The 13,731-nt window shown below is 42.9% G+C and overlaps 1 protein-coding gene across 4 annotated transcripts in view; it reads right to left on the reverse strand.

Moving 5' to 3' along the window:
- LOC135196214 (5'-AMP-activated protein kinase catalytic subunit alpha-2-like) overlaps positions 1–13,731 on the reverse strand; it is a 253,287-nt gene that overhangs the window by 202,570 nt on the left and 36,986 nt on the right. For all 4 annotated transcript variants that reach the window (XM_064222843.1, XM_064222842.1, XM_064222845.1 and 1 more), the window contains exon 3: positions 3,554–3,647. In XM_064222843.1, the coding sequence (XP_064078913.1) occupies positions 3,554–3,647 (94 nt within the window). The remainder of the gene's footprint in view (positions 1–3,553; positions 3,648–13,731) is intronic.

Here is a 13,731-nt window from a genome sequence, read left to right on the forward strand (position 1 = left end):
TATGCATTGAACCGAGAATTAGTTATATTAACAATTACCATACCGTATATGTAGAGTCATATTGGAAACCTGATCAAGTTTCCACCATCACAAGACGAATGAAATTTATCCTCAGAAGGAAAAGAACCTTCAAGACGAAGGAGCAGTATTCAACAATTCAGAACCCGACAGACCCAAAATCACCCCTGAACAACCAACCATGGACCTAGAATACTTCTGATGCAAGGAACTCGAAGCAGGAAAAAAAAAACCAATAAGGTTCTAAAGACAAACTGACCCTCTATAAACTACTAAAATAGATATCGACCTGAAGAAGCCTGCACTTCTCTTCCTGAACACTATGTAGGCTATTATCCCTACTCGTCTGTATCTGACCTAAATTTTCATCATCCTGAGAACTTACACATTAAGGGAAGGGGAAATCTGCTGCCAACACTGCCTGCTCCGCGCCAGGGGGGCCGGCAGAACCTACCCACTCAGAGGCTTGCGGTTCTCCATTACCCCCAGCACCCGTTAGGGCTGGTTCTGGAACAGGCAGGGGGCTGAAAAAGAAAGATTAGAATCAGCTATACTACTACTACCACTATGTCCATTTTGGTTAAAATATTCATCAGGCTAGAAATAGGCTAACCATACTAGATGATAACCTGTCCACTAATTTCTTGAATAACTAACTCTAATGTTTCCTTGTCTCCTGACTAAGAGAGGTCAGACAAACATCTCTGACTGGTATTAAACTGAACCTTCCTACATGAAATAACAAAGAGAATGTCGATTATGTGTGAGGGTACTCATCCTACACTTGCAGGGCGTGCAGAGCCGATGAGCCCCAACATGTCCAGCAGTAGAAGGCTCAATCGTCGAACTGTAGATGAAGCAGAAGCAGAGGTGTTTGCAGACGGCGATGACGTTTATTTTCTAACTTATCCATAGCGAGTACAAAGTAGCTATCCAAAGTCCAATCGGGAGAAAAACATTAATAACAGTCAGTCGTAATCTGTATACAAAACACGAAAACTCTTTGAATGGGGTCAGGCTAAATGGCCAAAAGTTCGCCTGATATGGGACTAATCCGCACAGCATGGCAAACAAAAAACAATTGAGGAGACAGACCTCTGGTGGCTGATATTTGCAGCTGCGTTGGCAACGGTAACACAGGTAACTCATTTGACTAGATTTGCCTGCAGTGTTGGTAACACTGACAGTTAAAATTACCCACTTAGTGGGTAAATAAGTGGGGATATAGTTCGGGCTGGTCAGTGACCAGGGCTAATTCAGGTGTTTAAGGAGTGTATTGCAATACTATAATTATTAATCATAAAAATTTCCATCATTTGGAAGGAACCTTACCTACTGTTAAAGTTAACAGACTGCCACATAGAATGGGAATGGTGGGTTAGTGAAAACAGAAAAACATTGTTAAGCCAAGAAAACTAAAAGCTTTTTAATGGGAGGAAAAAAAAAAAAAAAAAACTCAAGATTCCTGCCTGCTGTGTAATCCATATTGGCACATAATATCGCCAGATGCTGGAACCACAAAAAGGGTGTAAGGCCCGTGTATTGAGCCCTGTCGGGAGCCTTACACGAGAAAAAAAGGACTATCTTGTTGAGTACTAGTGACTCCTGCGCCTGAGTCAACAGCCCATAACCAGCAGTCTAAAATTAAAGACAACTACCATCTTCAATATATGATTATGCACCCCTATACACCAATGTGTACCTTCATGCTCCCAAAATTCAATAGTGGGATTTCCTAACAAATAATGATAAAATAGAAAGCAAGGTTACTATCATATGTTTCAGGAGAAAGTGTCCCCGCCACAACAACAGCACTAAGGGCAGTACACCTCATACTAAATTTGAACATTTCTCAAATAATGAGGCAAATCAGTTACATCTCCCCTGAGCTGTATGAAAACCTTTTCTAGCAAAATTCTTTAAAGTAAATAAAGACATGCTTAAGGTGCGGTGCGGAAGCCATGAGTTTTATTTCCAAAAATGGTAAAAGCTCAGAAATTATTTGTGTGCGCACTGAATGCATTCTTGGACATGAAGTGTTTGGCATTCTAACACCACATATAAATTCTTAACTCTTCTTAAAGGTTTAAGTCTGTCCAGGTAAACCTTTGAGAGTTTATTGCCTACCAAAGCAGTTAAATTAGGCAGTGTCAAAAATCTGGGAAGGACTTTCACTTCTACAGCTTTTCCCTAAGCAATGAAAGAAGAGAGAGGTTGCCACTAGAACGAAATAACAGAGGAATTGATGTGCAGCTCTGAAAGTACTGGACCAGATATACGTAATGTGTTTTCCCTAAATAACTGTCAGTTCAAATACATCACTCACACTCTCAAAAATGGATGATACATGAGCCAGTGAATGCAAGTGCTAAACTACCAAATAACTCCTTCAAAAAACCTGTCTTATTTGAACTAGAAGACAGTTGAGAGGGGTAGCAAAGGGCACAGGCCTTGGTCCTAAGACATACCATGGCTCCCTGTCTGCAGAAGACCAACAGACCCAGGGCAGTCCAGAGGGCGGGCTATATACAGACACCAAGGCTTCGACACCTCACTTGCAGGAAACCAAAAAAAGGTTGATCGCAAAGGGGGGCTGTCAATCTCACCCTAATATACAACTCGCATAGTCAAATTTTTAAAATTAATAATAAAAGAATATTTCTCAATTACCTATTGTATTTTTCTCCAGAATCATACAGGCAGCAAAATAAGGCAGAGCAGGAGTGAGAGAGGAATTAACCTGGCTATCAAGGGCTAATGGAGGAGGAGAAGCAGCATTGGAAGACAAAAGGAAAAGACTAGGTAGGCTTATGGCCTGCCCTAATGAATTGTCTACATAACCCTATCAACCTCTAGCATCTTCTGATACTTCACAAAATTTTCATCCTCTCATCAGAAAACACTGTATCTTCACCTTAAGAAAACTAAACTCGTGCATCTACAGCTACGCTAACACACACACATGGCCATCATGCACAACTAAAACTTTCTTGTTGTAGATTACATGACGAAAAAACAGAAAATAAGCAAAATACCGTACAGGAGAAAATCAGCCAGAAATTGTCAAAATTATTACTAATGCTGATTCACACTGTCTGCTCAAAGAATTCTGACAAGAAAATAAACATTTCAACGCCACCTAGTGGGAAATAGGTGATTACAGAAACAGTCCAAGTGGGTTACCCAAGCATTCATTTTTTTAATTTTGAATGTCAATTGAAACTAAAGGCACAAAGACATAAATTATCTAGAGGTTGCTTTAGTCTGTCTATAATCAATGACAAAAATATGCCATAAACCAATTTTTAAGATTAATAAATTTACCTAAATCTATATCAAGCAACTTATATAGTACTTGCTAAATAAAATTCTCCATAATTACAGAAAAAAAATCTGGTATATTTCATTTTCACATTGCCATACCTAGTTTTTAAAACAATTCTTAGTTCTTGGCTTTTCACATTACCCTCATAAAAATAAGCCATTACACATTAATGAGCATGTAATAACAAGTCATCACTACTCTAAAACTCACCTTTCCTTTCTCTTTAATGTAATCAAACAATTCACCTCCAGATGCATACTCCATTACCATGAAAATGTCCGTTGGAGTACTAATTACTTGATAGCTGAAATCAGAAAATCATGACTTTAATTACTAACATCTTTAATAAAAGTCAAACTTAAACATATAATTCAACACAAAGCATGAACTATGCTCAAAGGATTAGTATATTAGCATGTATACATACAAAGTTGTTTAACAAGGCTAAATGACATTTCTAGGATTCGTTCATGAATGGAGGATGAAAAATTAATTAGATAAATTTTTAAAAAGTTATGTGAAAAGAGACCAAAGAAAATTTATGTAAGAAGAGAATTGGTAAAAATCAAGAGAGAATACAGCAGGTGGTTGGGGCAACACAGTGGAAACCTAATTACTGTAGTGTGTAGGGTACCATACAAAAGACAATACTACTACAGTACATACGTACTGGCAATATCCCTGACATGGCATGTTCATCATTTTACTCTAGATAAACATTGTACTACTTTACAGGTCTTTATGAAATATTTAGAGAACTACATTTAGAATATGCCATGATACAAAATTCTGAGCTCTATGCAATTAAAAAACTGTACTGTATTTTAACTGCAAAATTAAACTGTAGTACTGTAGTAAAAGCTTTCATATTTTTCAAATTCCTGTAAATTCTACAGGTAATAAAATTAAGGTAAGGGCATAATGCTTTCTTTCTGACACACATCATTTACCAAATAAATCCAATGAAAGGATTTAACATGCATTTTAAAGCCTGTTATGATCTCTTTCCCACACAAAATATGCAAATTAAAAAATTATATGGATGGCCTCTGCCTAACTTGGTAACTAACATAAAACTAGCCTACCTTTCCTCTCTGCACCAACATTAATTTGAGATAATGAAAGTTTATGCCTTTCAGAGATCTACAGCAACACATACCCCGAACATGTGCAATTCAAATTGTGAGAATTCACACAAACATGGCAATTTGTCGAAAATTGCATTTTTCCTAACTATACAAAACTGAGGTCCTTTACAATAGGAAGGTAACTAGCAGCAGCTGGAACGGTCGTAAGCTTCAAACAAGGGAGTTCGGTAGTTAACTGCTTGTCCGACATGTGTAAAGGACCTCAGGTTTGTATAGTTAGGAAAAATGATATTGTTATGATACAATAAAGTTTTATACATACTTACCTGCAGATATATACTTAGCTTTAGACTCCGTCGTCCCGACAGAAATTCAAATTTCGCGCCACACGCTACAGGTAGGTCAGGTGATCTACCGTCCTGCCGCTGGGTGGCAGGAATAGGAACCATTCCCGTTTTCTATCAGATTCTTTCTCTCTACCACCTGTCTCCTGCGGGGAGGCTGGGTGGGCCATTAATCGTATATATCTGCAGGTAAGTATGTATAAAACTTTATTGTCTTCTTCTTCCCAGCTTTTTCCCATTTTTATATGGGGTCGCCGTTTCGGATGAGCCGTTTCCATCTATTTCTATCTTGCACTTCTGCCTCATCAATTCCCTTCTCATGTAAATCTCCTCTCACACAGTCCTTCCATCTCTTTCTTGGTCTCCCTCTCTTTCTTCTTCCTTGCACCTCCACTCCCATAGTATGTCTCCCAGCGTGGTCCTCATCTCTCCTCAACAGGTGTCCATACCATCTCAGCCTCCCCTCCTGCACTTTCTTTGATACTTTCCCCACCACCTTAGTTGACCCCCTTATGTAGTCATTTCTGATCCTATCCACTCTTGTTACCCCAGACATCCACCTAAGCATCTCATTTCTGCCACATCCATCTTCTTCTGCTCTGCTTTTCTCATGCTTGCTGTTTCCGTACCATACAGCATTGCTGTTCTTACCACCGTCTTGTGAAATTTTCCTTTTAACCTAAGCGGCACTCTTTTTGTCACAAAGAACTCCCGAGGCCGCTCTCCAGTTGTTCCAGCCTGGCCTGTACCCGATGTTTTACTTCTTCTTCCATACTTCCTCCAGCGTTAACAAAAGATCCCAAATATCTTAAACTTATCAACTCTCCTTATTTGCTCTCCACCAAGCTGAATACTTTCTCTATCATCCCCCTATCAGTGGTGTACACATATATTCTGTCTTGGATCTACTTATTGCTCATTCCTCTGTCCTCCAGTACTTGTCTCCATCTTTCCAATTTCACTTCCAGATCTTCCCTGCTCTCTGCACACAGAACAATATCATCCGCATACAATATGTTCCATGGTACTGTCTCCCTTACTTCCTCTATTATAACATCCATCACTATGTTTAAAGATAAATGGGCTCAGAGCCGACCCCTGGTGTAATCCTACTCTCACCTCAAAACCTTCTGTCTCCCCAACACTGCTCCTCACTCTGGTAAATACATTCCGGTACATCTCTTGTATCAATCGCACATACTTCTCTGGCACCATCTTCTCCTCAGGCTCCTCCATACCTCTTGTCTCGGGACTCTGTCATAAGCCTTTTCAAGGTCAATGAATACCATATGTAGGTCCTTTGTCTTTCCCGAATTTCTCCATTATTTGCCTCAGACAAAATATACCATCTGTTGTTCCCCTTCCCTTCATAAATCCCATCTGCTCTTTACCTATTTGTACTTCTTCTCTCAGTCTAGCATCTATCATCCTTTCCAGTATCTTCAAAGTGTGGGACATCAATTTAATGCCCCTATAATTACCACACTCTTGGACATCGCCTTTCCCTTTAAAAATTGGGATCAATATACTCCCACGCCACTCATTTGGTATCTTTTCCTGTTCAAGGATCTTTATCATAAGATCGTACAGTATATCCACTCCTTCATCTCCTAATGCTTTCCATGCCTCCACCGGGATCATGTCTGGTCCGGTTGCCTTCCCATTCTTCATCTTCTTCAGTCATTTAGTACCTCTTGCTAGAAAACTCATTACCATGCCAATGTTCACTTGCCCATCCTCTCTTATTAGTCTATTATTTTCTTCATTTAACAACTGTTCGAAATATTCTTTCCATCTCTTCACAATGTCTTCCTCCTTTCTAAGCACTACACCCTCTGATTCTTTATTTGTTTGAGTGTGTTATATCTTTGGTGCTCTTATTTCTAGCCTTTGATAGCTTCATCATCTTCTTTAATCCTTCCTTTGTCCCCAGCTCATTATACACATCATCATACGACTTTGCTTTAGCTTGCGGGTACCACCTTTTTTTTTCACCACCTTGTTTTTCTCTCTGTACCTATTTCTGTCTTCACTGACTGTGACTCTTCCCATCTTTTCTTTGCCTCCTTCTTATCTTTTACTACTTTCTCAATGTCTTCATCCCACCACCAACTATCCTTTTCTTCCCATATGATACCAGATGTCTCTCCTAGCAGCTCCTTTCCATGCCTTCTTATTACTTGCTGCATTTCGTGCCCACCATTCTTGAACATCTTCAATCCCTATATCAATATCCTCCAAAACCCTCCTCTTAAACTCTCTCTTCTTATCCCCTTCCTTCTGTAATTCGTACCATTTAATTTTCCTTATCCCTTTAGCTTTGTTTTTTCTTTCCCTTTTCAACTTCAAGTCCATACATAGCAGCCTTGTGTTGGGGGCTACATGGTCGCCTGGAATAACTTTGCAGTTCTTGACCTCCACCAGATTTATCCTTTTATACAAGAAATAGTCTATCTGGGAGAATCTTCCCCCACTCCTATATGTTATTAGGTGTTTTCTTCTCAAAAAATGTGTTTACTATTGCCATGTCGAATGACACAGCAAAGTCCACTACACTCTCCTTCTGGGTTTCTCTCCCCAATTCCATGGCCCCCATGCACCCGCCCAATCGCCTCATTTTCACTTCCGACATGGCCATTCAAATCTGCCCCAACTATCACCCTCTCATGCTCTTCCAGTTCTTGCATTATTCCATCCATGTCTCTCCAGAAATTTCCCTTCTTCTTCTTCTGTGCAACCACTTGTGTCGCATATGCGCTTATAATATTCAGAATCTCTCCTCCATAACATATCTTCATCTGATGATACGGTCATTCTTTTCTATGCACTTCTATTACCGAGTTCTTTAGTTCACTAGACAGTACTATGCCAACTCATTTCTACCTTGTTTATTTGCTCCACATATATAGCTTATACCATCTCCCAACTCTTTAGCTTTATTTCCTTTCCACCGCGTTTCTTGCACACACACAACATCTACTTTCTTTTCTCTCATCAAGTCAGCCATTCTCTACCTCTCCCAGTCATGGACCCAACATTTAGCTGACATACTCTGAACCCAATGTGAGCTCGCTTCTTTAGCTGCACCCGCTCCTGATGCAGTAGCCCTCGCCTTACCACAGAGTTAGGGCGATGTCTCTGTGCGTCGTTTACGGAGTACGCCCTAGCATTACCTCTTTCCATATTTCGGCTCATCCATTTTTGTTTTGGCACAGATTTTACAAGCCGGATGCCCTTCCTGACACCAACCCTCCCTATTTATCCGGCTTGGGACCGGCACCCATAAGGACTTGGTTGCCCCCCCAGGTGGCTAGGTTTATAAAACTTTATTGTATCATAACAATATAATTTTTATACATTCAACTTACCTGTCAGATATATACTTAGCTGCCTCGGTGGTGGGTAAGACAGCTAAATACTGAAATAGACAGGTAAACAACATATGTTGTAGGTACAAATAAACCTTGGTTCCTACCTGATTAAGCGGAAGACTTCGTGGCTACTGCCCAGGAGTCTGCTTCGCTTCAAGAGCCTCAGCGAGATAGTGATCTATGGCTAAGAGATCTTGTGGGTCTGCCAATGGGGTCTTATCCACTTACTCAGCAGAGCCTAAATGGCCTTTGTCAATGGGTGCTAATCCACTAATATGACAATACACCTGCTTTAAAAGCATATACGAGGAGCAAAAACATACATCCCGACCACCTGATCCTAACACCTGTGTTAGTTCTAAAGATTGTAAGGAGTATCCCCAACTCCTGACAACAACCCAAAAACTCAACACCACCATATACGCACACACACAAGTACCAAAAAAAAAAAGTTGTACACCCTTATTTGTCGGATATTCCTCAGTTCCTTCTGACAAAAAGCAACGGTCGCCTGTGCGACGCCTAGTGCCTTTGACAGTCGAAAACCAAGAACATCTCTAACTATAGGGTTTAGGTACATACACAATAATTAAGGATCAGTCTTTGCTCCAAGTCCCAGCACCGTATCCGCTGACACAAACGGACCGAGAGAGAAGCACTTCTCATAAGTTACCCTGACATCCTTCAGGTAATGAGATGCAAAAACTGAATTGCATCTCCAATATGTCGCTTCGAGAATATTCTTCAGCGACATATTCCTTTGAAAGGCTAGAGACATAGCAACCGCTCGAACTTCATGAGCTTTAACTCTAAGAAGTTTGAAGGAGTCATCTGGGCAATCATTGAGAGCCTCAGTAATTACACTTCTTACAAAGAAGGCTAAGGCGTTCTTAGACATGGGTCTTTTAGGATCCTTTACAGAACACCATAGACCCTGTTGACAACCTCCCAGCTGCTTCTTTTTACTCAGGTAAAATTTAAGGGCTCTGACCGGGCAAAGGGACCTCTCAATTTCTTTGCCTACTATGTTCGACAGGCCCTTTACTTCAAAGCTCCTGGGCCAGGGCTTTGAAGGATTTTCATTTTTCGCCAGAAATAAAGTCTGGAACGAACAAATGGCAGCCTCTCCTTTAAAACCAACCCTAGAATCAAGAGCGTGTATCTCGCTCGTTCTTTTGGCTGTAGCGAGAGACAACAGGAATAAACATTTTCTCGTAATGTCTCTGAAGGAGGCAAGGTGTGGAGGTTCGAACCGCTTTGAGGTTAGAAATTTTAGGACTACGTCCAGATTCCAGCTCGGGGTTCTAGGAGTATTGATTTTTGAAGTCTCGAAAGACCGGATCAGATCATGAAGATCCTTATTATCAGCTATTTCTAGGCCTCTGTTCCTGAAAACAGCTGAAAGCATACTCCTGTACCCTTTTATAGTGGATACGGAAAGATGCGATTCCTCCCTCAAGAAAAGAAGGAAATCTGCAATGTTGTTCACAGAGGTATTGGAGGAGGACAGCTTCTTCGATTTACAATATCTCCTAAAGACTTCCCACTTCGATTGAATAGACTCGTATAGTCGAAGGTCTACGGGCTCTAGTGATAGCCTTTGCAGCTTTTTGAGAAAAGCCTCTCGCTCTGACGAGTCTTTCGATAGTCGAAAGGCAGTCAGAGCGAGAGCGGGGAGGTTTTGACGATACCTCTCGAAGTGGGGTTGTCTGAGCAGATCTGCTCTGTTTGGAAGAGATCTGGGGAAGTCCACCATCCATTCCAGTACCTCTGTGAACCAATCTTGAGCTGGCCAATATGGGGCTATTAGAGTCATCCGCATCCCCTTTGAGGCCACGAATTTTCTGATTACTTCGCCCAGAATTTTGAATGGGGGAAAGGCGTATGCATCAAGGCCCGACCAATCTAGTAGAAGGGCGTCGACAGCGAATGCTCTCGGATCTTCTACTGAAGAGCTGAAGATGTCTATCCTTTTGGAGAGGAACGTGGCAAACAGGTCTATGTGAGGGTCTCCCCATAGAGCCTAAAGATGTCGACAGACCTCTGAGTGGAGGGTCCACTCTGTGGGAAGGACCTGGTTCCTCCTGCTCAGTCTGTCTGCTCTCACGTTCCTCTCTCCTTGGACAAATCTCGTGAGGAGGATGATGTTTCTCTCCTTTGCCCAAACTAAGAGATCCCTCGCCAGTTCGAAGAGGGAGAACGAATGAGTCCCGCCTTGCTTTCGAATGTATGCCAGAGCGGTGGTGTTGTCCGAGTTGACCTGGACCACCCCGTCTCTGACTATTGATTCGAAGTACTTGAGGGCAAGGTGTATGGCTATCAATTCTTTGCAGTTGATGTGCCATGACATCTGCTCATTCATCCAGGTGCCTGGACATTCTCTTGTTCCTAGCGTCGCACCCCATCCCGTTTCCGAAGCGTCTGAATACAACACTTGGTTTGGGTTCGGCACGGACAAGGACACTCCCTCGTTCTTTTTGAGAGGGGCTAACCACCATCTCAAGTGATTCTTTACCTCGAGAGGTATCTGGAACAAGTCCGAAAGTTGTCCTGTCTTCTAGTTCCATACTTTCTTTAAGAAGAATTGCAGGGGGCAAATATGAAGTCTCCCTAGGGGGAAGAACTGTTCCAGCGAGGAAAGAGTTCCTAGAAGGCTCAACCTTCCCTCGCTGACTTTGTTTCTCTCCCTAAGAAGTTGAGACTTTGCCATAAGCCTCATATGAGTCTTTCGCAGCGAAGGAAAAACTCGAAAACCCTGAGAATCCATCTGAATCCCCAGATAAACCAGGTTCTGGCTGGGGATCATCTGAGACTTCTCGAGGTTCACGAGTAATCCTAGAGATCGAATCATGTCTAAGGTTGTTTTTAGGTCCTCCAAACACTGTGTTTCCGATCTGGCCCTGATTAGCCAGTCGTCTAAGTAAAGGGAGATTTTTATTCCCTTTAAATGAAGCCACTTCGCTACATTCTTCATTAGGTTCGTAAAAACCTGAGGAGCTGTGGATAGGCCGAAACACAAGGCCCTGAACTGAAAAATCTTCCCCTTCATTACGAAACGAAGGTACTTCTTTGACGAGGGATGAATGGGAACATGGAAGTAGGCGTCTTGTAAGTCCAGGGAGACCATCCAATCTCCTGGACGTAGGGCCGACATCACCGATGCAGAAGTCTCCATACGGAACTTCTCCTTTTCTACAAATCGGTTCAGAGCACTTACATCCAGAACCGGTCTCCACCCTCCGGAAGCCTTCGGGACTAGAAAAAGGCGATTGTAAAATCCCGGAGTGCGTGGATCTAGCACCGGCTCAATGGCTCCCTTGTTCCACATTTCCTAAACATATGAAGATGAAGATCGTTGTTTCTCAGCACAGGGCGGTCTTTTCATTTTTGTTAATGATAGGACTGGACTGTTCCCGAGGAGTTGAAGTCAGAGGAGGTCTGTCCATGAAGGGTGATGCGATATCCCTTCCTCAGAACCGACATCGACACAAGGGTCGGCTCCTCTCTTTGCCCAGCTTCCGAGTATTCCAGTAGCCTGGCGCCCAACTATGTTTGGAGTTATGCATGCTATTTCCTTCTTAAAGGGACGGAAGGCTGATCTTCCTTGCTTGTTGGAAGTCTTCCTTTTGAAGGGGGGTCGTGTCTTGGGACCTCCATGAAAGGGCTGTTGAAACGGATGTGAGACTTTCTTAGCAGCCGTCGTAACCGTTCTGTTCTTCTTTGCCGATTGGACAAGAAGGTCTTGTGTCGCGTTCTCAGTAAGTGAGTGGGATATTTCCTTCACTAACTGAGAAGGGAACAGATGTTCTGATAAAGGAGCGAACAGCAAGGCAGTTCTCTGAGAAGGAGAAACAGCCTTGGTCAGAAAAGAACCAAAAACTGCTCTCTTTTTTAGTATCCCTGCTCCAAAGAGGGAAGATACTTCTCCAGAACCATCCTGGACCGCCTTATCAATACAGGCCAGAATGCTATGAAGCACTTCTGGGCTAAGACTTTCCGATTCTTGAGACTTCTTAGAAATTACCCCAAGGGACCAGTCTAAGAAATTAAATACTTCCAGCACGTGGAAAAGTCCCTTGAGGAGATGATCCAAATCAGACATGTTCCAAGTAGATCGTGCAGAGGATAAGGCTTGTCTCCTAGAAGAGTCTACCCGACTCGAGAAATCCGACTCCGCAGAATTAGGAAGAGACAGGCCCATATTCTCTCCTGTTTCGTACCAAATGCCTCTTCTACCTGTCAGTCTGGAGGGAGGCATACAGAAGACAGTCTTTCCTAATTCTTTCTTGGAATTCATCCAAGAACCGAGAGATTGGAGAGCCTTCTTCATTGAAATGGCCGGTTTCATTTTCAAGAAGGCAGAGGACTTATATGGCTTATTGCTCGAATAGAGAGACCAAGGAGAAGGCGGTGCGGCAGGGCTCAGCGACTCTCCGTAGTCCTGGAGCAGAAGTGCGGATAAAGTCTTATAATTCGACAGTCCTTCATTAGCTGGGGCTTCGTCTTCCGAGATATCCTCTAGCTCGAGCCCAGCTGAAGGAGAACGATCTCTTGCAACGGACAAACACTCCGTAGGTCGCACATATTCTGAATTAGGAGAGCCTCTATTCAGGGAAGGACTGGCGGAAAAAGACTCTCTACGTTCTTTTGTAAGAGAGCTGGAAGTCCTTTCTATTCTCTTACATGATATCACCGATCTTTCCTTCTGAAGTCCCAAAGAGGAAGATCGCTTCCGAGGAGAAGAACTCTTGGAAGGCGATTCTAGCCTGGAAGGTTCCGCATGTCTGGAACGTTCCGCTTTTGTAGAAAGTTCTTCGCGCTTGGAGAGTTCCTCTTGTGCGGAAAAATCCACTCGTCTGGAAAGTTCCGCTCGTTTGGACTGTTCCACTCTTCCGGAAAAAGATTCCCGCTTGGAAAGTCCCAAGTGTCTTAAGGGCGATCCGCGCTTTGAAGTTCCCGCTTGTTCGGAAGGATCCGAGCGCTTGGAAAATTCCGCTTGAGTGGAATGCTTGGAAAGTTCCGAGCGCCTGGAAGGCGAATCAAGTCTGGAAGCTTTCGTGCATCTGGAAGGTTCCGCCTGTGCGGAAGATTCCGCGCGCCTGGAAAGTTTGGAACGTTCAGAATGTTCCACTCGCCTGGAAGATTCCGCGCGTCTTATGGAAAGTTCTTCCACGGGTAAGGAGAGTTCGGAAGGTCCATGATGTTCCGAGCGCTTGGAAGGAAACTCGTAGAAGATTCCGTGTGTCTGACCAGTTCCGAGCGCCTAATAGGCTCCTCACCTTTGGAAGGTGCCTCTTGCTCGGAAAAATCCATGGAAAGGTCCTTCAGTTCGTCTACTTCTTCGTTCCTGGACATTTGTGTTAATTTTGAAGGAGCCTTATGACTAAAAAACTCTTCTCTACTCTCCTCTCTCCCGGAAAGTTCTCCTTGCCTGGAAAGGGCTTCTGTCCTAACTGGCGCTTCTCGCCAAGATGGTTCTTCCGGGTCTGAAGAAAACCACTCATCTATAGGAGCTCGTTGCTTGGGAGAAGACGGAACAATCTTTTCGAGGGAGGCACCTCTGAGAGCGCCGCGGACCTCTTTAT

This window comes from Macrobrachium nipponense, chromosome 17, assembly GCF_015104395.2.
Source record: "Macrobrachium nipponense isolate FS-2020 chromosome 17, ASM1510439v2, whole genome shotgun sequence".
NCBI classification, from domain to species: Eukaryota; Metazoa; Arthropoda; class Malacostraca; order Decapoda; family Palaemonidae; genus Macrobrachium; species Macrobrachium nipponense.